Here is a 25012-nt window from a genome sequence, read left to right as displayed (position 1 = left end):
AGGCTGAAGCAGAAGGAGTACCACAAATCCCAGGCTAGCCTGGGCTACCTAGCAAGACTTCCAGTTTGGTTCACCGCCAGAAGTTAGCAGGTCTTCTTACATTTCAGTTTTCTTCACTGATCCCTCAACAAGACTCAAGGCCTGCAGCCTCTTCCCACCTCTCACAGCCCCACTCAGAATCCTCTAGAAGAAACTCCTGCCTCAGGCGCTTGCCCCGTCTGCCCTTGTTACCTCAGCTTAGCTCTCCCCAGAGCAGGACACCCTCTCTTGAGTCCCCAGCCTCTCTCTGCCCCACAGTCCCATCCCACAAGGACACCCGGCTCTCTCCGAGCCCGAGCATGGCCAGCGGGCACCACCTCAGTTCTGAGCACCTCGTGCAGGAAGCTGACAGAGGCTCGGGCCGCCATTCAAATTGGGGCAGGTGGTTTCACCGGGAGGAAGTTGACAGTTCAACTTCAAACACGGGTGGCAGTGACGCACCCACACCGCCTGCTTCCCTTGTTCCACCCCTGCCTATGCACCCTTCCTCCCAGAGAATCACTCACCGGGCCCGACACCTCTACTGCTGGCCATCTGAGCTCACTGAGGCTGAACAGCAGAAGGCCACATACATGGACTCTCGCCAGGTGCTGCTGGTTGCCATGTACCTGCTGGGAACATTGGGTGAGTCTCGGGCCAGCTACTGCCAGGCAAAGTACCTGGGCATTCCGGGGTGCAGGAAGGGGAATCTCCATTCTTCCCAGGTCAGACTCTGGGCCCATGTGCAGTAGCGGGGAAGTTTAGGGTCTTAGGGGCCAGGCCAGCAATCCATCCTTAGCTGGGTTCCGCCCGGACATTGCAGAGCCTGATTCTCTGTCTTCCTCAGCCTTGGGCTAGAATCAGGGCAATTAGCTCCCAACACATGCTGCTGCCTTCTGCAGAGCGCCACCCAGAAATGCCTGACCTTAACCTGGCTGCCTCCATGGAGGTAGAAACCTGATGCTGAGGGTACTCCGGGTGGAGTAGGCTTCTGAAAATGGTCCCTCCATAAGGTTGCCGAAGAGCAGACGCCAAGCTCACAGAGTAGCGCTGGGTCAGTCCTAAAGGAGCCCCCAACTCCAAAGTCTTGTTCTAGACCCGAGACCCTGCTGGTGGGCCCTCAGTGACATCAGCAAAGGGGGTGCTTCTTGACTAGCCAGGGTCATGGGAGCTTTGCCTCCGGGAGTTACCCCTGGAGGTCCAAACCCTCAGCTCCGAATTTGATCATAAGATCTTCCCATCCACAGCATGTGGACGTGCAGGAGCAGGGGTATAAACTGGTGGGTTCTGACTACTCAAGAGGTGTGGCAGGGTAAGGGCTGCTGGATGCCAGGTGTGACAGAGAGGAAGAGATGGCTTCCTATGTCACAGAGAAGGGTCTGAGGCCTCAGGTACTCACTATGTACCCACAACAGCTAGTGAGTGAGTGAGTGAGTGAGTGAGTGATTAAGTGAGTGAGTGAGTGAGTGAGTGTGTGTGAGAATGTGGATGTGTGAGTTTGGATGTGTGTGTATGTGTGTGCATGTGTGAGGGGGAAGAGTGCCTTTCAAATGTGTGTATGTATGAGAACCGTATGTGCTCTCTCCTGGACACTACATGCTTCTTCACTCATGTTACCGTGGCTTAGGAGATAAATGCACACACCCGTTGTACATATGACAGCAGAAGATACAAAGCACCTGTATGACAAGCCTTGTTCACTTCCTGGGCCCCACCAGGACATTGCCGTGGCTCCGTTAGTCCTGAGAATCCCAGAAACCAAGGCTTTATCTCTTCCCCCCCCACCCCCACCCAGTGCTCCCCTGAAGCCTCAGATGCACACACAGGGAGGCAAAACCCACCCAGGCTCCCCACTAGGTATGGAGTGCACTCCTGACAAGACTGGCAGGCAACTCAGCCCCCTTGGTACCCAGAGTCCAGAAGAGATGGAGGCAAACCTTCACCCCCAGTGGGGGCATCATGTGGAGGCCCAGGAGCACATGGTCCCTATGTGTTGCTAGAGCATATAGGTAGGATGTGACCCCATGGTCCTGGGGGGCGGGGAGGGTAATGCTGACACTTTTATTTTTATTTTTATGGTCCTACGATTGAATCCAGGACCTCACACATGCTAGGCAAGCTATCAATGAGCTATATCCAAGTTTTTATTTTAAAAAATGTTTTTAGACATTTATTTGTGTACGTGTGTGTTGGTGTGTGCACGAACACACATGTATGTCCTGTGCAGGCATGCCACTGGGTCCAAGGACAACTTGCAAGAGTCAGTCCTCTCCTTCTGCCATGAGATGGAATTTAACTCATCGGTCTGGGCAGAGAACGCCTTTATTTATCTTTATGCACTTAGGCACTGGCCCATGGATTTTTGAGGCAGGGTCTCCGTATAGTGATCAGCTGACCTCGACTACATCCCGTAACCCAGGAGTCCCTTGAACTTGCAATCCTTCTGCCTCAGTCTCCTCAGTAGCTGGAATTAAAGGCCTGTGCCACTAGGCCTGATTTCACGAAATCCTTTTAAAGCCAGTTTTGTTTTGTTTTGTTTTGTTTTGTTTTGTTTTGTTTTGTTTTGTTTTGTTTTTCTATAAGCTTCTGAATAGTACAGTCTCCCCCATTTCACAGTGAGGGAAAACTGAGACCCAAGAGTGGCAAGCCCGTGGTGGAACAGACGGTAAGCATCATAGAGAGCCTGGTCCACCACTTCTGCCTTTACACGGCCCCACTGCCTCCATAGGAGCACTAGGTCCCCAAAGCCATTCTCACATGTCAGGGCATGGCCGTGGAAGAAGCCTCCTACAGTCATCAAGGCACAGGGCTGGGGATACCGCAGGGCCTGAGGAATGAAGGTGTACACAACCTGTCTGCGTTAGAGTGTCAGCCAGGGGGTCCCACACCGTAACCCTCTTACAATTTTTCTGACCCTCAGTCACTGGAGTGGGTTGGTGACATGGCCTGGACACTGCACAGCCCGCCGGACCCCACCACGGTGACTCCACAAAGCAATCTGAGTTCCACTCTGCCGCTTTTGCTGGTTTGGTAACCCTCAGTCTCTTCCACTGCAAGTAGAAAATAGTAACTGTACCCTGTGGATGTTAGTGGCGGGTAAACGAGTTGACGCACAGTAGGTCTGACCTGCCTGTGGTGGACACGGTGCTCACTAGACATCAGGGCCATCCAGAAGCAAGGCAAGACAGGACAGAGCTGGAAGGGGTCTTATGAGATGATCACTGCACCACCGATGCTCTCCCCCTTCCTCACACACAGGCTGTTCATTCATTCATTCACCTATCCATCCATCCATCCATCCATCCACAAATGTGTCTTCAGCGTCTACTAGATACTCAGCTCTTTACAGCAGCAGGAGCAGCGAGCGGGAGCCAAGGCAGATGTCCCAGGCCGTGGGCCTGCCGAGCTCACAAGGAGGCCTGACGGAAGTCTGGAAGTCAGCACCTGGGCCCTCGCATGTCTGGAAGCATAAGAATAGGCACAGGATTTTTTTTGAAGGGGATGATATTTCCCCGGTCACGCTGAGCCCCGAATGATAAGAAGAACCAGCTAGTCTGAGAAAGGAGGGAAGAGGTGCCTGGGTTGAGATGGCCACAGGGTAGAGGCCCTGGGGGAAAGATGGGCCTGAAAGGGCTTAGGTACATGCTGGCTGTGAGCTGCTGTCCCGGATACACAGCCGAGGCTGTCTTTGGCTCTAAGCACAAAGGATCGGGTCAGATGGTCTCTCTAAAGTGACCGGAACAAGAATTCATCTGGAGCTAGGAGCATCAGTCCTGTGTGTTTATGTGCATGTATGTGTGTGTGCAGTTAGTGTGCAGGGCAGGGTGGGAGGATCTAACTTGCTTTCTTCTTAGTCACCCTTAGTGACAAGAACTTCTCTGGTCCTTGGTCTTCTCCTCCATCAAACAGGCTAGGCTGAGCTGGTCGTGGTAGTGATCCTAGAACTTGGTAGGCTGAGACAGGAAAATCACATGTTCCAGGCCGGCCTGGGAGACACAACGAGTAACCTGGCTCAAAAAAAAAAAAAAAAAATCAACCCAACAGAACAGAATATCAGAAGCCTGCAGCTGTGTTTCAAAGGATAGTGGTGGTAGTTTCTGTGGATTCATCCAGACAGCAAGCATTAACTGAGTACCTACTATGTGCTGGGGGTACGCAGAGAGCAAAGAGACAGGATCTCTGCCCTGGTGGGCCTGACCCGGTAATTAGAGTGTGTAGGAAGATAGACAAGAGACCAAGATAGTGAGTGTGGGTGTTAGAAGGTTTTGCAGGCTGGCAATAGATAAGGATGGGCTGGATGGGAATGGGAGCATGCTGTGCCCACACAGGACAGGCCTTAGAAAAAGAGAAAATGTTCACGCTTAGGTGAGGGGGGGTGAGCGAGCCTGCCACTGGGTGAGCCTGGGCGATTTAGCAGAGGGGTCTGTGGCTCCACAGGTCCAAAGAAGGGAAGGAGAGAGAGCACCTGTGCGTAGAGCCTCCCTGAGGACTAACCACCCCACTTTGGGATGGGAGAACCACGCAGTGCAGATGGCTTTCCTCCAGCCTCTTCGGACTATGGGTCCTCATCCAGATCTCTAGCCAGGCATGCTCTGGAATTCAGATGTTTTTGTTCATTTTAAAGAGCTAATCTATAGAGTGAGTTCCAGGACACCAGGGCTATACAGAGAAACCCTGTATGCTTCTCACTCTGAGGTCCGGGAGCACCACTGGGTCACAGAACAGAACACAGTCCCACCTCTGCAGCGACACCTTGGCTATGGGGAACCCAGAGGAACCCCTCACGCTGTGTCGGATGGTGGGTGTGAGGCACAGTGCTGCTCACCTCCAGCCACGTCTATGACCTTGGCCAAGTCATCATCCCCTCAGAACTTCGGTTTTCCCACCCGAATGTGTGGAGGCAAACACAGCCTGTTCATACGGGGCTGTGATGGCAAGAACAGGCTGCTGTGAAGAAGGGCTTGCACACCTGCAACTGCAGCGCTTGAGAGCTAAGGCAGGAGGATCAAGGAGTTTCGGGGCCATCCTCTGAGACATAGTGAGTTCTAGGCTAACCTGGGTTACACAAGACCCTGTAGCACAAAAAGAGGGGGGGGAGGGAGGGAGAGAAGGAGGAAAAAAGGAAGGAAGGAAGGAAGGAAGGAAGGAAGGAAGGAAGGAAGGAAGGAAGGAAGGAAGGAAGGAAGGGAGGGAGGAAGGAAGGAAGAAAAGGGGAAAGGGAAGGAGAGGCAGTCAGGGGGCAAGGGAAGCACAAGCAAATAGCAGGAAACTGGAGTGGATTCTGTTAGGTGTGCCAGAACTCCAGGCAGAGAAGGAAATGTGTGTGGAAAATGTGTGTTGCCTCAGTTTGAACCCACTGCCCATTGAGCATGCTCTCTCTTCCAGGCTGCTCCTGTTGAGGGTGGAGGGGGAGTAGTGTTTGCACATTGGTCACAGCAAAAGGCACTTGCCATAACCAAAGATTTTACTGATATCTGGAGCCCTGGCTCTCTCTGACCTCTGTTTCCAGAAAGCTTTGACAGTTTCAAGCTAGGGACAGCTCCATTGCTAAGTGTTTTTTGTTTTTGGTTTTGTTTTTTTAAAAAAAAAATTGAATTTTAGCTAGGCATGGTAGCACACACTTTTAATACTAGCACTCAGGAGGCAGAGACAGATCTCCGAGTTCAAGGCCAACCTAGTCTATAGAGTGAGTTCCAGGACGCCAGGGCTATACAGAGAAATCCTGTCTCTAACAAAAAGAGAGAGAGAAAGAAAGAAAGAGAGAGAGAGAGAGAGAGAGAGAGAGAGAGAGAAAGAAAGAAAGAAAGAAAGAAAGAAAGAAAGAAAGAAAGAAAGAAAGAAAGAAAGAAAGAATATTGGAGTTTCTGGAACCTTCCAAGTTAGCCAATGCAGAGGAGATGTGGAGAGAAAGGCTAGGGTCCTCCCCAAGCTGGCTGCCTCCTATGTAAACTGATGGCTGCGATTTAGGGAGATCCATGAACTGTCAGGATATCACTGGTTATAGAACAAAGAGGCCACCTGATTTCTAAGTTACATGAAAGTGATTGGAAGAGAGTCCTCTGAAGAGCAAGATGGTAGCATCCGCTTCATTTGAGGTGTTAGGTGAGAAATGGGTCTTTCTGAGAGAGGCTCACTAGTGAGGAACCTACCACAATAGCTACTATGGTTATCACCAACAACCCAGGCCCTGCCTCTGACCCGATGGTGCCTACCAGATGCTAAGTCAGCCCTACCCAGCATGTCCAGGCTGCAACTGACAGTCAGGACCTCTGAGCAGGTCAAGGGCGGAAGCCTGAGTCTGGCTTTACCGCCAGCCGCCCCAAGTTAGGTTTTGTCCTTCCGAATACCCCTGTGAACAGCGACAGCCTGCCTACCAGTAAAGGGATCCATGGTAGAAGGCCATGAACTTTCCAGCCATTCCAAAATCCACAAAAAACTTAAAATTCCTGACAAACAGGTCTGGTACAAGGTGGCGACTTGAAGTCATGGGAGGCTAATTATATTATAATCTGGATGTGTCCCATTCATTGTGGGATTGGGTGTGTTTCACTGAAGACAGCACCATATGCCTAAAACCAGTCAGGGCTCAGGAGACACGGGGAGAAAGCAGGGCCCCTCAGCTCTGGCAAATCAGAAGATAAAAAGTATTAGAGTGCTGGCTGAAGCCCTGGTGATGGAGACACAGCCCATAGCCTGGCTACCTGTTTTCGTAACTCTCACTCGGATTTATTCTAAAAAACAAAATAAAAGGAAGTCTTGAAAGTTGTCCCCCAACCTCCCACACCCCCTCCCCCGCCAAAAAAAAAAGAAAAAAAATTAAAAAAAAAAATGTTAAGCACTGCCTGGAGCTAAGAACTCACAGGTGGTTAAACATAGCCTGTGGGATGTAGCACCAAGAGCCATACTCGGGGCAAGAGGGAGAGGATTGCCCCCAGCAGTGCCCTGCCATTCCTTCGACCCTTTCTAAGTCCTGTCGGGTTAGGCACATTCAAAAAATTGGATTTCTATCAACGTGGAGACAGGGGGCTGGGCTAGGGACGGTGGCTTCTTTTGCCAAGATCTTTGTCTGGCCTTGCTCAGTCCAAGCCCTGCACTGTAGGGGTTTGGAGGTTGTTGGGCGGAGGAAGGAAAAGGCCTTGGATTCCTAGATGTTGTCCCAGGAGCTTGGAGGAGAGGTGTGGGTGGTGGAGAAGAAAATGGCGTAAGGCTTCTTCTTTGCACCATGTCCCTGCAGCCTCCGGAGTCTCCAAGCAGAGTCCTGGGTTGGGATTGGCTACAGGAGTTTCAGAAAGGGGTGAGGTGTGGCTCCAGGGGAGGTCAAGGAGATGCTGAGCACACAGCCTGCAGGGCTCAGGGGTAGGAGGGTGTTCACGGGTACCTGTGAGAAGCAGCAAAATGAATGAAACTGGGTTGTGGACCAAGAAAGCCTGAGAGTAGCCTTGGCAGGCAAAGAAGCAGCATGCCGTGAGTCTTGCTCTGCCAGACACTGGTATGCATCAGAAACACAGGTTGGAGGTTATGGACATTTAGGCTAAGAGAAGGAAGGTGAAGAATCATGAAACTGAATTTTGTCACCTTAGAGAACTGAGAGTCTGACTGAGTAGCCAGCATCACAGAGCTCTGTCTCTGTATGGTGCACTTGCTTTATCTTGGCCACTTGAAACAGGCAGGGATGATGGAGCATAGAACACAGCAGCCAGCTTGGCCCAGTAGGGAGCGCAGAGCCTCTGGGCCACTAGTTTTACAAGCAAGATACTCACCTCTCTTGGTTTCCTCTATCAAACAGGGACCAAAGCAGTAATGTGTATCGAATGGCATAATGGAGAAAACTGAGAGATTTAAGCTAAAAATTCCCAGTGTTAACAGTGACAATGGTGATGGTGGCAGTAGGAACAATGGTGATACAGATGGTGGTGATGACGACTGTGATATTGAGAATGGTGATGGTGGTAGTCATGACAACGTGATGGTAATGATGGTGATAGTGAAGGGGGTGACCGTGATGATGGTGGAGATGATGACAGTGAAGATAATGGCAGGAGGGATAGTGATGATGCTGACAGAGATGGAGGTAGTAGCAGTGAGAATAATGGTGATTGCATTCTTGGTGATCATAGTGGTAGTTACGGTAGTGATGGTAATAATGATGGTGATGGAGAGAGAAAAGGAAATACAGTTCATCTCAGGACCAAACAGGATGAGCCACACCCTGGAATGCACAGCCGCTCTCTCTCAACAGATCACTTTCCTTTTAAAATTTATTATCATTGGTGTGTGTGTGTGTGTGTGTGTGAGAGAGAGAGAGAGAGACAAAAGTAAAAAGACAACTTTTGGGAATCTGTTCCCTCCTTCCACCTTACTAAACATCTCTCCTTCCTTCCTTCCTTCCTTCCTTCCTCCTTCTCTCCCTCCCTCCTTCCTTATTCTTTCTTTCCCTCTTCCTTTTTTTTTTGGAACTAACTATACAGTACAGGATGACCTTGACTCCTGATTCTTCTGCCTCCACCTCCCCAGAAGTAGGCTTGTAGAGCGTACCAACCCATCCGATTTATGAAGTGTTGGGGATAGAACTTGGAGCCCTGTGCATGTTAAGCAAGCATTCTACAAACTGAGTTACATTCCTAGCCCCTGGCATTGCTATCTGAAAAAAAAATATTGTGTGCTTACATGTGCATGCACACGCCATACCACATGTGTGTGGGATCTGAGAGCAATTCCTTCCCCCACGTGGGTCCCAGGGATAGAATTCAGGTCACTAGGCTTGGCAGTGGGCACCTTTCCCTGATGACTTGTCTGTCCAGCCCCGGCCTTACTTTTGAGACAATACTTCTCACGGGTCCAGAGCTTATCCAGTAGGCCAAGGGCCAGGGTCTTCCTGTCCCTAGCTCCTAGGAGCTAGGATTAGGGTTACAAGCACATGCACACTGCCTGGTTCTTACAGAAGGGCTCTGGGATTGAACAAAAGAACTCATGCTTGAAAGACAAACGCTTTACTGACTGAGCCATCTCCTCAGCAGCACTGCCCCTCCAATCAACTCAAACCCTCCCAGTACCAACCTGGTGCGTCATTCTATATTCTGTCCCATTTCCCTTCTAAGAAGAGGAATGCTTGCATTGCTCTATGGGGACAGACGGGGTGAGGAGTCCTGTGGGCAATGAAGCTGGCGTGTATCTTGATTGCGATGGAGGGCATGCATGTGGTATGTGTTAACATTCACAGGATCATGCACTAAGGAAAAATCAATTCCACTGGCATATCCATTGAGAAAATAAATTTTAAAAAGTGAGAGAATCGATGGCTGCAGCCCACTAAATTGATTCTATAACCGCTTTGGGTTCTAGGCTACAGCATGAAAATCCCTGCCCTGGCATCTCCTTGAAGGGGTTGGGGGATGGGGTGGGGAAATCACAGGAAGATGGGACAGTCAGCCAAGGCCACCGCTGCCCCTTGAAGCAGAGGCCAAGGGATGGGGGCTTCACATTGTGACCTGCTTCTCTCTCTTGCACAGCTGCTTTCTGCCATGGACAGTCCTGGAGGAATGACCCAGGTAAGGAAGATCGTGAGAAGGGACGTGAGGCGGGGAGGGAGCAGGACAGCCGGCTTTGTGGGCTCTATGAGGACCTGCGTGTTGAAAAGAAAGCTGCCTCCTCCATCAATGCGAACTCCACCTCCTACAAACACAAAGACATCAGCCGTGCCAGCACGCGTACACGTGGTGCCCTGTGAAGCACACGTATGCTAGCTAGCGCGCCCCCCACCCCATTCTGTGGGCAGGAAACATACCCACCCACAAATGCACCTCACAAAGCCTTGCTTCCTCTCTGGTCCTCCGTCATGGACACTTGCGGATAGGCTGTGAGAAAGGTTGTGTCGGATTGCAGAGAGCAGAGGGCCTCCACCTCGGTCTTAGAAGCCGCTGTTTCCCGAAGGGTGGGGCCACACGGCATCTCCTCCTGGAGACAGACCGTGTGCACCGGCTTAGTGAGGCTCGGAGAAATCTGCAGTGCAAAACTGTTGCTTTAGTTCTCCACGCCAGGCGTGAACCCCAGGCCTTGCACGTGCGAGGCGAGTGCTCTGCACTGAGCTACGCCAGCCCTGTCATCTTTTAAGTTGACAGTCTCCATATTCATTGCACCACAGTCCCATCGCCACATTAACCTGGGTAACACTGTACTGAGTTTATCTGGAGAGAGAGGATGTCCCAGATCAGGTTCTAGTAAGTCACTTGCTGTCTGAGCCTCGCTTGCCCACCTACAGAGGAGAAAATCTCTCCCTTTGGGTAAGCACTTTTGGGGTGCTTACCAAGCCAGGAGCCCATGAAGTATCTGCAATGGTTAGATGTAGGACCAGTCCTCGGCACCCAGCTAGCCAGGTGACCTCGGTCAGCCACAGCCCTGCTCTCTACGCTTTACACATCCCCAAGGGCAGGAAAGAAGAGGCAGTAGCTCTAAGCCAAGGAAGTGTCTGGGAAAGTCTTTTCATTTTTAAATGTGTGTCTTGAATGAGTAATACCTCTGCTCAGCTCAAAGCTTCCTATGACAAGAACTGCTGCTACTTTCATTTGTGTCTCTTCTCTTCTCTCTCTGTGTGTGAGGATAGTTTTACATATCCTCACACACAGAGAGAGAGAGAAACAGACAGACAGACACAAAGACAGAGACACAGAGAGACACAGAACACACTATTTGTGGCTTCAACCAAGTGAAGATGAAGGATGCGGACAGGATCTGCGGATATGGCTCAGTGTGTAAAGTGCTTGCCTTGCAAGCATGAGGACCTGAATGATCCCAAAACTTGAGAGAAAAAAAATCCAGACATCGTGGCATGCCCCTGTATTTCATGTACTGTGGAGGAGAAGGCAGGCAAGCCCCTGAGACTCACTGGCCAGCTTAGCCTATTAAGCTCCAGGCCACTGGGAAATACTGTCTCAAAAAATGTGGACAGTGCCTGAGGGACAGCATGCACACGCACCGCATACAAAAATGCAGCCAGGCCTACCTCTCCTGGATGCCTTTCTTGTTGAGGTCCCTAAACAGTACAGAATCACAACCATTGACGTAGTTTTGCGTTGTGTTAGTATTCTGAAAAACCTCGAGGGGACAGCGTACAAAGGATGTGTGGAGGTCAGATGCAGACACTCGGCCAGCTGGCTTGTCTTTGTAGGGCTGGGGGTGGAACTCAGGGCCTTAAGCATGTTAAACACATACTCTAGCGCCGAGCTACATCTCCTGCCCCATCCCATTTTGAAGGGGTGGGGATTGGCTTGTTTGCTAATTAGTTAGTTAGTTAGTTAGTTAGTTAATTTGTTGGAGAGGTGTGTGGCTCAGACTGGCCTCAAACTCACCGAGAGTGACTTTGAACTCATGATCCTTCATCTTTCATCACTTGGGTGCTAGGATGACAGGCATGTGTCACCTTGCCTAGTCCTAGACCATTTTACGGGAGGAACTTAAGCATCTGTGGATTCTAGCAACTGCAGGGGTCCTAGAAGCTTCTTTCCATGGGCCACGAGGGGCACCTCTATATATTATCTATATTATCTATTTCTCTTCCCATTGTGGAGCTTTGTAAACTCACAAAGCAGCAAGCCCACCTATAATTCCTGCCTAGGAATTTCACTGTAAGGTGTTTACTCAAGAGAAATGGAAATGTGAGCCCACACGCCTGCCTGCGCATGTAAATTTATAAGCAGTTTGATACATCGGCGGCAAATCCCCAAACAACCCACATGATACATAGAAAAGAACTGGGGAAAATTCACACAATAAAATATTCTGAAGTTTAAAAATAGGGGGTGCACAAACTACTGATCTATACAGGAACACACATAAACCTCAAATATATGTAGAGGGCAAGAGGCCATAGCAAACGATGCTCTGTGATTCAATTCAATTATGTGACCCTGGAGAGGAGTCTAATCTTTCACGGCAGAAAGCAGGGCAGTCCTTGCCTGAGGCTGGAGCCAGGGAAATGAACTGGCTGTTGAGGAACAAGCCGGAATTGTCCAGATGATGGACAGGCTCTGTATCTAGATCACAGAATGTGCTTGTAGATGTTCGTCAACTCCCACCAAACAGAACCCTTAAAATGAGTGTATTTCACTGTGTGAAAATTGTGCCTCTATGAAACTGAGTTTTGATGTTTTGTTTTGTTGAGACAGGGTCTCCCTACGGCAGGCTGTCCTCAAGCTCGGTATAGAGCTGAGCTCAGTATAGAGCTGAGGATGACCTAAAACTCCTACTTCTCCTTCCTCCACTGCCAAGGCCCTGGGCTTGCAGACATATACCACCACACCCAGATAATACAACTGATTTTAAAAGCTAAAACAAAAAGATCTTGGGAGAAAGAGCTGTGGAGATGGTTCAGTCCAGTAAAGTGCTTGAATACGAGGACCTGAGTTCAATCCTCAGAGCCCACATTAAACACACACACACACACACACACACACACACACACAAGGTGATGGTACACACCTTTAATCCCAGAACTCAGAAGCAGAGGCAAGCATATCTCTGTGAGTTTGAGGCCAGCTTGGTATACAGAGTGAGTCCGAGGACAGCCAGGGATACACAGAGAAACCATGTTTAAAAAAAAGCAGGGCATGTTGGCACACTTGTAGTCAGTCCTGTGCTAGGAGGCAGAGATGGGCAGATCCCCAGGGCTTCCTGGCCAGCAGGCCTAGCTAAATTGGTAATTCCAAGTCCTAGAGAGAGACCATGTCTCCAAAAAGATAGACAGCTAGCTCCTGAGGAAGGACACTCAAGAGTGACCCCAACCCCTGATACACATATGCACACATTCAAACACATATCTGCATGCACACACACACACACACACAGCGACACCAGATAGACATCAGGCGACACCTCAGGCCTACTGAAAAAGAACTTCCAAGTTTGAGGGGATTTTATTGGATAGAAGGTACTGGAAACATCCTGTCTACGGCCCCAAGGTTTCCTCTAGCTCGAAACCTGAGCCACAGCATGGGGCCAACACAGTGCCCGCCTGAGGCTCTAAGAAGCCTCTGCCATGCCCTAAAAGGGGGGAGAAGGAGAAGAGCTGAGCTCTTCCTCCATCCCCTGATATCTCCCATTGCCTCTTTTGACCCCCAGATCACCAGGTGACACTAAGTGGCTCCAACTCCAAGTGTCAAGGTCAACTGTCGGTCCAGCAAGCAGACCTGAGGTATACCGTGTGCAGTTCCAGCTGGGAGTGGAGCCAGGACCGCTGGAGAAAACCCCATGAGGCCTCTGTAGTGTGCAAGCAGCTGGGATGTGGTGATCCCTTGGCCCTCGGCAGTTTCTTTTTCTCGAGCACACCCCAGAAACAGGTCATCTGCCACGGACCCCTGTTGTCTTTCTCCAACTGCAGCAAAAATCCACCAGCCAGGTGTCTTCCCCTGAGCCTGATCTGCCAAGGTGGGTGATGCTATGTGCCTGAGTCCTGGATGGGAGGGGGCTTCACAGTTACAGTGCCCCAACCACAGACAGGTGAGGGGACTGGCTGGCTCAGGTAAGCCAAAGGGTACTGCATCCATCTGGCAGGATTGAAAAGCAGGATCTGGCTCTGCCAAATGCCACCTTAGCTGTCCTTCGAGCCTCCAGGTTCCTGTCTGTGATGTGGGGGACTTCCACCTCCCAGGGAGTTGAGAGGCAGCACTGGGGATGTGGGGGTCAAGTCAGCTTATTGACAAGTGGCACTAAAGGCAAGGGCCCAGGGTTTGACGTTGCCACCCCCAGCTCCCCTCCTTCCCTCCACTCCCCACTTCCCGCCCTTGTCTGTGTGTTTCACTGCAGAGCCCCAGAAGACAACACCTCCACCCACAACCACCCCACCCACCACCATGCCGGAGCCCACAGGTAAGAGGGTTCTCAGGCATCATGGAGGGAAGGAGAAGGGACTGATGCAGACAAATAAAGGCCCAAGGGCCAGGTATGACACAGCCACTGCACTCTCAAACTCTGAGGAGCTGTGGTTACCTGCACAAGATTAGGCCCGTCAACACTCTTTAATGGAGGGAGGAGGGATTCATGAGACCTTTCCCCTCCCTGAGGAAATATAGGCAGTTAGTGGGGGTGCAGAGAGACATTTTATTCAGTGCTGTAGCCACTGCTAAGGTACCCATGTTTCTGTAAATAAGCCCTAATTAAATTCACTGAATCACCAAAACAAACAGCAGCCAAGAGGAGGCCTCCTTACAACTAAATTTTAGTGGAAAAGATTCAGGTGTGTCCTATGTAATGTTTGGGACCCTCACCTCCCAAGCATCCATCTGTTGGGTCTCAGCAACAAGGCATTCTGGGAGTTATCCACACTCAGGTGTGCCTTCCGCTTCTAGCTCCTCCCAGATTGCAGCTGGTGCCAGGTCACGAGGACCTGAGGTGCGCAGGTGTGGTGGAATTCTACAATGGCAGCCGGGGTGGCTCCATCCTCTACAAAGCCAAGGACAGTCCCCTGGGCCTGGGGAACCTCATCTGTAATGCTCTACAGTGTGGATCTTTCTTGACATATCTGTCGGGGCCGGAGGCAGCAGGAACAGCAGCTCCTGGAGAACTGAGCAAACTCAGGCCCTTGCCAATTCGATGGGAGGCCCAAAACGCGAGCTGTACCTCACTGCAGAAGTGCTTCCAGAAAACGAAGCCCCAGGAGGGTGGTCAGGCACTCTCAGTCATCTGCTCCGGTAAGCCATCTGTTGCCTTAGAGTGAGGACATGGGGGCCCCCTGATCAGATGCTCAAGTTTTATGAGAGGGCCAATAGGGATAAAAGGGATGTGAAGGCCTGAGCCCATGGCCTCTAAAAGACAGGACAAGTTAGATGAGGTAGTGTCTCAGGCATCTACAAAGCAACTCCTGCCCAGGCCAAAGGAGCTACCATCTGGAGAAGTGGAGGCAGCTGGGATCCCAGCAGGAAGGGGAGAAAAGGAAACTGAGGCTTGGGGAAAGGCCTGGGGGAAATTAGAGGGATAACCTTTGCCAATGGGAAGTTTTCAAATCTTCAGAAAGGAAGCTGGAGGGATGGTAAGGTGTGGGGGGTCCCTAAGGCCTGGCTCAAAGCACAGCTATAGAGGCAGCCCCTGAAAGGATGCTCTGTATGGGCCCTGAGCAGGACTGATGTAGCTGAAGAGAAGAGAGAGGGAAAGTGTGGGACTTTATGGGGCCAAACCAGAATCAGTACAGACTGGAAGAAAGCACAGTTCAAAGCAAGACAGAATAACCACCAAGCCTGGAAAGAGATGGTCCACGTCACTGGAAGTGCCCAGGTGCATTCTTGGTTCTGTTCCCAACACGCTATTTGATGCTGACATCCTTGGTTTTAGAGAGTTGGGGGGAGGAAGTATTATAACCCTCTTCTTCCATGGGGAAGCCAGGACTCAGAGAAGCTCAGCTTCCCCTCAGTATCACAGAGCACTAGCTGAGATTTGTCCTCAAGCAGTGTCAATCCAGAACCCATTTTCTAAGCCTGTACTACTCAAGGTGTGGTCCTAGACAGGCAGCATCAGTGTCACCTGGAGACAGTCTCACCCCTCTCCACACCCCTAACCCCTGCTGGTTTCAGCAGGTCCCCAGGATTCCTACACAAATATAGAATGCATGGCTCTGAACTATAAGCTCTACAAGCAGGACAGCCTACTCCATCGGAGACCTCAAATAAATTGATCTTCCGGGCAGAAGCAGCCCCAAGATTCTCTGGGCCACATGAGAGGCTCACGGCTGGCTTCAGCCCCACCTACTCTTCAGCTATGAACCCTCAAGCTCTTATGCAGGCTATAACCTGTAAAGCCAGGCCCAAGGCCTTGCTTTGAAGTTTCTTCTAAGTAGAAGATTCACTAGGGCTTTGAAGGTGGGTGTTGCCATGGAAACTAGCCATAGCTGGTGAGCTCACTATTGACTCTAAATCAAGCATAGTAGCTTCTGCCACAGATTCCCAGGCCCCACCCTGATTAGCAGGCATGAATACCTGTCTCTAGGTACCCAACCTCATTGCAAAAGCCTAATCCACAGGGTTGCAGGCCCAGGCAGCAAAATTCCTGGGCCTACCAGTTAAGTACACCAGCTTTTTCCATCTTCAGGCCTGTTTTTTTCCTTCTAAAAAGCCCTCCCTCTTTCCAAGGAATATCAAGAGAGTAAGAAGGCATGGCTGCCCTACCAGCTCCTTTGCCACTGATGTCTTGAGATAGCCACCACCAGCTACCCATAGGCTCGGGGACCAGAGATTGGTTGGGGAAGTACTGGAGAGGATGTTAGGAGGGCTGTTGAGAAGGACAGCACCTACCCTGGAGTGCTCAGCACTGCCAAGGGTCCCAGGTCAAGCCTACCGCCTCATCATCACTTCCCCTCTGCAGATTTCCAGCCCAAGGTTCAGAGCCGCCTGGTGGGTGGCAGCAGTGTGTGTGAGGGCATTGCTGAGGTGCGCCAAGGATCACAGTGGGCCGCCCTGTGTGCCGGTTCTGCAGCCAGGGGTCGGGCTTGGTGGGAAGAGCTATGTCGGGAGCAGCAGTGTGGCGGCCTCACCTCCTTCCATGTTCTGGACGCTGACAGGAACTCCGCTGGGCAATTCTGTGCCCAGGAGAGGCTATCTCACTGTTACCAGCTTCAGAAAAAAAACGCCTGCAAGAGGGTGTTCGTCACATGTGAGTTGACCGCGGCCCTCAGTGGGTGGAGGGCTGTTAAAGATGTCTCCTCTGAGGCCGAGTCAGTGAGCACATCTCTAAAGAACAGATCTCAAAGGTAGACAAAAGCTCCTAGAAAGGGGACAGTAAACGGGGTTCAAGGATCAGAGAGCAGTGCTGGGTAGAACAGGCAAGACCCATGTGGATCATTGACAGGCCGCTGGCAGACACCAGAGCTCTCCCTCGCCTTCTATCTCCTGTTCTCCCAGGATGCAAGCTCCAAAATCAGGGCTGGATGGAACATATTTTACTATATGGATGGTAATTAATTAATGGGTAAAAGAAAGATGGATACATGGATAGGTGAAAGGAATGGGAGGCGGATGGATGGATGGATGGATAGATGGATGGATGAGTAGATAGATGATTGTATTAACAGATGGATGGGTCAGTGGATAGATAGATAGATAGATAGATAGATAGATAGATAGATAGATTGATTGATTGACAGACAGATGACTTCACAAGCAGATGAATTGATGGGTCAGTGGATAGGTGGATGGATAGACAGTTGATAAATAACAAGCAGATAGATGTGTGGGTGAATAGATGACCTGGATGGATGGATGGATGGATGGATGGATGGATGGATGGATAGATGGCTGACAGATCACTGATTGAATGAACAGAAGGCTGGCTGGCTCTTGATATGAGGTCCTGTATGGTCATCTTCCTGATGTAGATAATGGGAAGTTGATTAGCCTAAATAGTAAAGATAGAAAGTTAACACCTGATAACAAGAATGGCAAATCGTATCTGAATGCTCACTGAAGGAGACAAACGGTAGACAAATGAATGGATAGCAAAGATTTTTAGAGAGGGCCAGAGAGACGGCCAAACAGACAAGTCCCCTCTGAACAAACTGGTGTGTAGGTAGGAGGTGCCACGGTACCAGGGAAATCAGGCAGTCACTGCCCTCTGAGTCACTCCCTAGGGCTGGGACTCATTTAAGACTCCCCTTGTCCAGGCCAAGATCCAAACCCAAAAGGCATGGCTCCAGGCACTGTGGCAAGCATCATCCTGTCTCTTGTACTCCTGCTGGTGCTGCTGGTCATTTGTGGGCCTCTGGTCTACAAGAAGCTGGTGAAGAAGTGTAGGTGCCAAACCCCAAGCCTTCTTTCCTTACCACCCAAATCCCTCTGCTGCCCACTGGCCATTTCCACCTACAGTATTAGAAAGTCAGGACAAACTGTACCCTCTGATTCTTCCTTGTCTACATTTGGCAAAGGCCATAGCCGCATGACATCAGCACAACCTTTGATGTCACAAGATGTGGCCCAAGACCAGCTCTACAGCTACCAAAGACACTGACTGTACTGCTGCCTTCATCTGAGCCTCAGTTTCCCCGTTTATTAAATGGACAGGTGGATACTTTATGAATGAGGAAGTTTGCCTGCCTGCTCTTGCAGACCTTAGAGAAATTGCCCACAGGCAATGAAAGAACAGAGCAGCAGTTTTGGGGCCTTCCTGCCCTGGGGTTATCCATTATGGTTCTAAATAAACCCTGTGATCATTTCTGAAGGTCCCAAAGGCTTCCATTCCCCACCCCCAGTCAGTTAGGAAATGAGGCAGCAGAAGGCCTGGAGCTGTGGCCCCCATCAGTCCTGCCTTCAGGGTATCTGTGCCTCCCCTTTCTCCCCACCCCTCCTCTCCTTCGCCACCATCTGGTCTCACGAGCTTCCTGTCTGTTGTCTAGTCCGGCAGAAGAAGCAACATCAGTGGATTGGTCCCACGGGAGTGAACCAGAGCAGTAAGTGTCCCCAGAGGCGGGTGTTCCTCAGCCCCAGGACTCAGGCCACTGAGGCAGAGTCAAGGTCTCTGCTGATCACAGCAAAGCAGCGGCTGCTACAGCCTCAGATCTCCACCACATTTCACTAAGGTGTGACTGTGGCCAACAGATGTCCCCACACCAGAGAAGGCTGAGGCTTCTTCTAGGGGCAAGTGGTTCCATGCCTTTGGCCTCTTGAGCCCCAGACATCATGGTATCTCTGCTGTCTCTTGCCTTGTGGTTGACTTAAGCAGAGGTCCCCACAGCCCTCATCCCCGCCCCCCAGGGTGGCCTTCCCCAACTTGATGACTAACAGATACCCATGGGGATTATCCCTCCCACCATCAAACAGGGCTAAGCAAAGCTATGCACAGTTCTTCAGGACCTTATCAGAACCTTCCCTACGGCTCCTCTTCAAGGCAGGAAGACATGACAAAGGATGGGCCCAGCTAGTTTTAGCACAGGACAACTTCAGAGGGCCAGTTTTAGAATTCCCTGATCCTGCCAGCCCTCCCCCTCCCCTAGCCCTTATTCTCTCTCCTAGCCACATTCAGAGCTACACTAATGGATGGCAGCACACACTCTGTTTCTCTCCCCTTTCTATGCCCAGGCTCTTTCTAGAAGGTTCTCTGTTTTGTTTGTTTAAAAACATAAAGGCTCTCAGCTCTGGGTGGGTATGATGTACATCTCCCTAGCACCTGTGTTCCAGCTGCCTGCTGGGTAAAAGCGTGAGGTCTGACAGAACAACTGCAGGCCTTGCCTGGCCAATCAGACTGCTCTGTAAATCTGAGGCTGACCCCCGCCACCATGAATCTCCACAGAGAGAAAGAAAGGGGAAATGTACCACCCCTCTCCCATGACCTAATGGAAGCAGGAAGCTAAGCTAAGGGACCTTGCTCTGGGCAGAAAGCACATCGATTCTAACAATGCCACTGGCCTCCTGTGTCTGCTTAGTGTCTTTCCATCGAAGCCACACAGCAACTGTACGGTCCCAGGTCGAGAACCCAACATCCCTTCACGTGGATAATGACTATAGCCAACCTCCCAGGAACTCCCACCTGTCTGCTTATCCAGGTGAGCAGCAGGGGGCTGCTGGGCAAGAAGGGCACACATGCTGACTGCTGACCTTGAAGTTTTGTGCTTTTCCAAAGAAGGAAAGGGAGGCTCCAGGGGGTGGAGGATGAAACTGCCTGCTTGACAGCTGGCCCCAGCAGGGAGGTGGCAGGAATGCGGCCTTCATAGGATTCATCTCTGCTGTCCCTTGGAGACCTTGAAACACTCATCTAGAGAGAAGAATGCAGTTGGATGGATGCCATTAACCCCAGCCTTGCTGTGACCTAATAGGCCTGTTTGCCTGCAGGCCTTGAGGGGCTAGATGATAAATGAGGCCCTCAGATCTCACTAAGCCAGGATGGAGCCATTAAGTGGTCCACAGGAGCCTCCAATACTTGGCTCCTACAGTCACTCACAATTAAGTCCCAGGGGGCCTGGAGTTTAGCATCATTAGCGAACACTTGGCCAGCCTGATCAAAACTGATACATGGATGTCACCAACTCAGAAAGCCTCTGTGATCTTGCAACCCACTCAGCTCCTGGGGCCTTGTGTAGCCTCCGGGACCTCTTTAATAGGCATTCTTTTCTCTCTAGCGCTGGAAGGGGCCCTGCACCGCTCTTCCACCCAGCCTGACAATTCCTCTGACAGTGACTATGACCTGCAAGTGGCTCAGAGACTGTAAGAGGTGAGCCCACCCCTGCCTGGTGCTTGGCACCCAGCCCAGGGGCCCAGCATCTCCCCTGCCCATAATGGACACAGGCCCCTAGCATCTTCTTCACATAAAGGGGGAGAGTGAACCAGGCCTGTCACCCCAGCACTTAGGAGGTGGAGTTACAAGGTTTAAGGTGAACCTAGTCTACATAGCTGGTTCCAGGCCAGCCAGAGATGCATAGCAAGTCTGTCTCAAAAAATAAAAATATTAAATAAACCTGCCCACCCAACGCCCCCCACAGACCCCACACACACATGCGTGTGCATGCCAAATCTTTGATGATGACGCCACCCAGGAAAACTGCAGAAGAATCATTAATCTTAAGGCCATCCTATAAAGCTGCATCATGAACAGCCACTGTTCTAATATACCTAAGAGAGCTGGGAAGATAGCTGTCAGTAGAGCAGTGGCTTATAAGCAGGAGGGCCTGAGTTCAATACCCTAAACCCATTTAAAAAAAAAAAAAAAAAACACACACACACAAGCTGGGTATCATGGCTTGCAATTGGAAATTCCAGCTGCGGTGGAATGGGAGAGAGACAGACCATATAAGTTTGCTAGCTTAGCTTTGTGACAAGGTTCCAGGCCAGTGGCAGACCCTGTCTCCAACAGAAAGTAGAAGAGGTCTCCAGATGTCTAAGGCTGTTCTCTGAACTCCACACGCAAGTGCAGGTGTGTGCACTCCCATAACAAATATGCTCAGAGACACAGACAGACCACTAAGGGTTCATGAGAAGTCACACCTGCAAGTGCACACATGTGTACTACTCCCATAACACACCCCTGAGAATTCATGAGAAATCATATCCTTCAGCTCCACTATGCCTCCAGGAAGAACTCCGGAGCACCAGACAGCAGCTTCCCCAAACTGAGCCCAAAGCAAGACCCCATCTCCCACTTCTCTGGTTCTCCTCCATGGTGCCAGTGTCTATGCTCTGACATGCCTCCGTTTCACCTCACAGAACTTGGGACCATCCTCTCCGTCCTGAGGAAGCATTCGCCACTTGGAGAGCTGCCCATTTCCATCTCGGCCAGAACTTGGGCAGATGCCAAGGTCCTTTGGAAACGATCCTGGGCCCTGCAGTGGCAGGCCAGCTCCTATGCCCCCTAAGCCATAACAGCCTGGCTGCTTCCTCCAAAAGCCAACACTCAAAAGACAGAGCCTACAAGCAACCAACCCTTGCAAGCAGAGACTCCATCTCTGAGGCGCCCCCATCCTTGAGGAGCAGTGACCAGCGGGGTTGGCTTTCTCCTTGGACTCTTGACGCCATGAGAGAATGATGAGGCAGTGCACATCTGCATGGGAGCTTCTTTCTCGAGTGTATTTTTTAATATATTCCTTGTAAATAATGTTTTTTTTTCTACTTCCGGAGAACTTGAGTATTCCAGCCTGTTGTGTCCCAAGCCTACCCTCCAGACCCTTCCGATGAGACCATAGTCACAGGCTTCACACCAAGCCAAGGAGAGGCTCATTTTCCCTGCCTTCTACCTTCCACATCCCTCATCCAAAGACACCTCACCCTCCAGATTGCAAGGCCTGCTGGCTGGCAAGGGCACTGGTACTCTTCTCCCATCAGAGCCCAGAATAAAGGGATACCCAGCCAACCCTCTCCCATTAGACTTTTTACTCCTCACAAGTTAGAAATCTCCAGTACAATACTTTCGGCTAACCTTTAAACTGAGGAGCTGGGGGATGGGCTGCGTATGTTCTGGGGTCTAAACAATTCTCAACTAAAACAGTTTCCTAAACCATTCAGATAACCCTGACTCTCGGGGAGAGGGAAGGCATCTGCCCAGGAGCCTCCCTCCCTCCACCCCGAGTCTAACCCAGAAATAAGCTGTGCCTTGGCTATAAAGCCTTCAGACACAGTTTTCCATGACCCATCCATAGCAGCCAACTCTGGGAAAGTAACAGAGAATCACTAGAAGGAAGGGGTATGGGAAGAGGAGGACCAGAGAATCAGAAAGCTAGGGTCACCATTGTTCTAGAAAGGTCTACTCAGTACTCTGCCCTTCTTATAACACCCCCTCCCCACCCAGGCCTTGCTCCTTCTAATTTCTAGTTGTGTGTCTATGGAATGTCTTTGTGTGGGAACGTGCAGGGTGAGAGCCCCTGAAGCTGGAGTGTCACCTCAAACGGGTGCTGGGAAACTGACCTCTGGTCATCTGCAAGAGCGGTATTCACTCTTAATCACTGAGCCACCTCTCCAGCCCTAGGCCTCAGCTCCAATAGCACACATCACCCTTATCTGCCACTAGGAACCTAGGAGCAGGGTCCACCACTTGCCTGCTCATACCTAATAGGATAAGGGGACCCATGAAAGGGAGCTAAGAGGTTGATACTGGAAGGAAGCAGGATCCAAGGCAGCCACTGCCTCCTGTAGGTGTCTTCCTTGTAAAAGCTCTTTAGCTCTCTGAAGCCTACCAGTGCCTTCAAAGCTTCCATAGCCTATTTAACAGGAAAAGATGCACACCACAAAGTTTAGTGGAAAGGGGGTTCTTTAGAAAACTGCTTGTGAAGCTAGAGAGATAATTCAGTCAGCAAAATGCTTGTCATGCAATCATGAGGACCTGAGTTCTGACCCCTGACACTGGCATAAAAAGCTGGCATTGTAGCAAGCACCTGAAATCGCAGTACTTGGGAGGCAGAAACAGGCAGACCAACCGCTGAAGCTCCCTGGACAGCTGGCCTACCTCAATCAGTGAACTCAGGTTCAGTGAAAGATCCTGCCTCAAAAACATAAGGTAGTTTCTTTAGCCACCTTATGTTTTTGAGGCAGGATCTCTGGCTAAAATGCTCAATCCCTACCCAGAAAGGCAAAGAGGATGGACATCAGAAGAAGGAGAAAACAGGGAACAAGTTAGGAGCCTCCCACAGAGGGCCTCTGAAAGGCTCTGCCCTGCAGACTATCAAAGCAGATGCTGAGACTTATGGCCAACCTTTGGGCAGAGCGCAGGGAATCTTATGAAAGAAGTGGGAAATACTAAGATCTGGAGAAGACAAGAGCTCTACAAGGAGAGCAACAGAACCAAAAAATCTGAGCACAGGGGTCTTTCCTGAGACTGATACTCCAACCAAGTACCATGCATGTAGATAACCTAGAACCCCTGCACAGATATAGCCCATGGCAGTTCAGTGTCCAAGTGGGTTCCATGGTAATAGGAACAGGGACTGTCTCTGACATGAACTGATTGGCCTGCTCTTTGATCACCTCCCCCTGAGGGGGGGAAGCAGCCTTACCAGTCCACAGAGGAAGACAATGCAGCCACTCCTGATGAGACCTGATAGACTAGGATCAGAAGGAAGGAGAGGAAGACCTCCCCTATCAGTGGACTTGGGGAGGGGCATGCATGGAGAAGGAGAAGGAAAGGGGGGGGTTGGGAGGGGAGAAAGGAGGGAGCTACAGGGGAGATACAAAGTAAATAAAGTGTAATTAATAAAAAAATTTTTAAAAAGAAACCTGCAAACAAACAAACAAACAAACAAAAAAACATAAGGTGGAGAAGGGCTGAGGAAAACTGGTAAGTTCTGGTCTCCATATAGGAACACACATAAAACTCTCAAGCTGTGTAGGCCTGAAAGATGTGTCCCAACTAGACTCGCCTGGTGACACAGCCCAGGAGGCATAATTTCAGTCCTATGGCTCTTGTCAAGGTCTAGCTGCCCCACCCCCACTCCCCAGTCCCCAGGCCAGCACTGTCCCCTACTGGGAGGTTCATGGCACATATCTCTCGGCCACCAAGGTTACCCTGTTGTGACTTGGGCTGTCTTAGGGTCTCCATTCTACATCACTGGAGCAGAGTAGGAACTGACCCTCCCATTCCGGGGTTTCCTACCTTCCTGCCCACTTCCCTATCACTGGTCAACCTCTGAAGGCATGTATGTACAAGCTAAGTGCAGGGCATCCTCACAGCGGTCAAAGGAACAGAAAGCCCGGCAGGAAGCTCCCTTAGACAACAATCCTCAGAGCTGGAAGGACACTTCAGAGCTCTTCCCAGCCAGGAGTCTCTAAGCTAGGTCTCGTCCAGGCCCATTCTGTACCCAGGGCCCATCACTGTTGAAGTGCAGCAAGAGATCCTGTAAATATTCACAGGAGGTAGGAGGGCCTGCGAGTGCGTGCAGCCATCTCGGCAGAGCAGCGGGAAGGAAGGAAAAGAGAGGCAGGGTGCCTCGCACAGTGACCAGACCATGTGGCTTTCCAAGTCGAAGTTGGCCCTGTGTCCTGGCCCCACCCCCACCGCCTGGAATAACCCAAGGCAGGTGACTTAACTGCTGCAGTAAGATCTGCAACTTATTCCCAAAGAGCTGTCATCATCTGACTGACAGCTCGTGTGCCCAGCCCTGGCCTCCTGCCAAGTAAACTCAAGTACAGCTGGGAATGAAAGGCAATAAACATCCAGCTGCAGTTGGTGACTCTTGGGTGTGTCCGGGGACTTCTAAGCACCACAGAGTCACAGTGCAGGAACCCTGCAGCCCTGGGATTCTATGGATCAAAACCCAAGTCCTACCTCCATGTACAGCCTGCTCACTGCCCCGCTTCCACGGTCTCCCTCCTGTTTAAACCTGGGACTGGGAGGGCCAGGGCGGCTGTGGAGACACATGCCACAATCCTGATGACTCCTAGAACCTCTGGGCATCTGCCACAGGCAACATACCTCTATGACTCTTCCAGGAAGAAAAGGCTGAGAGCTGAGTGGAGGAACTGCCAGGAACCTTGTCTCCCTCATCCCCCTAGGCTCCAGGACAACCACCCAGCAACAGCGCCTGGAGGAATGCAGTCAGCCCACA

The 25012-nt window shown here is 50.9% G+C and overlaps 1 protein-coding gene and 1 long non-coding RNA gene across 2 annotated transcripts in view; one reads left to right on the top strand and one right to left on the bottom strand.

Moving 5' to 3' along the window:
- LOC132655125 (uncharacterized) overlaps positions 1-19828 on the bottom strand; it is a 64814-nt gene extending 44986 nt beyond the window's left edge. Inside the window, exon 1 of the long non-coding RNA XR_009592765.1 lies at positions 19584-19828. This is a non-coding gene — a long non-coding RNA (uncharacterized LOC132655125). The remainder of the gene's footprint in view (positions 1-19583) is intronic.
- Cd5 (CD5 molecule) lies at positions 515-21598 on the top strand. Its single transcript, XM_021636030.2, has 11 exons — positions 515-663; positions 9528-9566; positions 13132-13437; positions 13816-13878; positions 14358-14699; positions 16363-16650; positions 17657-17782; positions 18386-18439; positions 19412-19531; positions 20105-20196; positions 21186-21598. Exons 1-10 carry the CDS (start codon positions 516-518, stop codon positions 20191-20193), a joined length of 1575 nt encoding a protein of 524 aa, XP_021491705.2. The 5' UTR covers position 515; the 3' UTR covers positions 20194-20196; positions 21186-21598.
- The last annotated feature ends 3414 nt before the right edge of the window (positions 21599-25012 follow it).

This window comes from Meriones unguiculatus, chromosome 1 (assembly GCF_030254825.1).
Source record: "Meriones unguiculatus strain TT.TT164.6M chromosome 1, Bangor_MerUng_6.1, whole genome shotgun sequence".
NCBI classification, from domain to species: Eukaryota; Metazoa; Chordata; class Mammalia; order Rodentia; family Muridae; genus Meriones; species Meriones unguiculatus.
The sequence above is the reverse complement of the archived record's forward strand: the minus strand, read 5'-3'. Positions and strand labels throughout refer to the sequence as shown.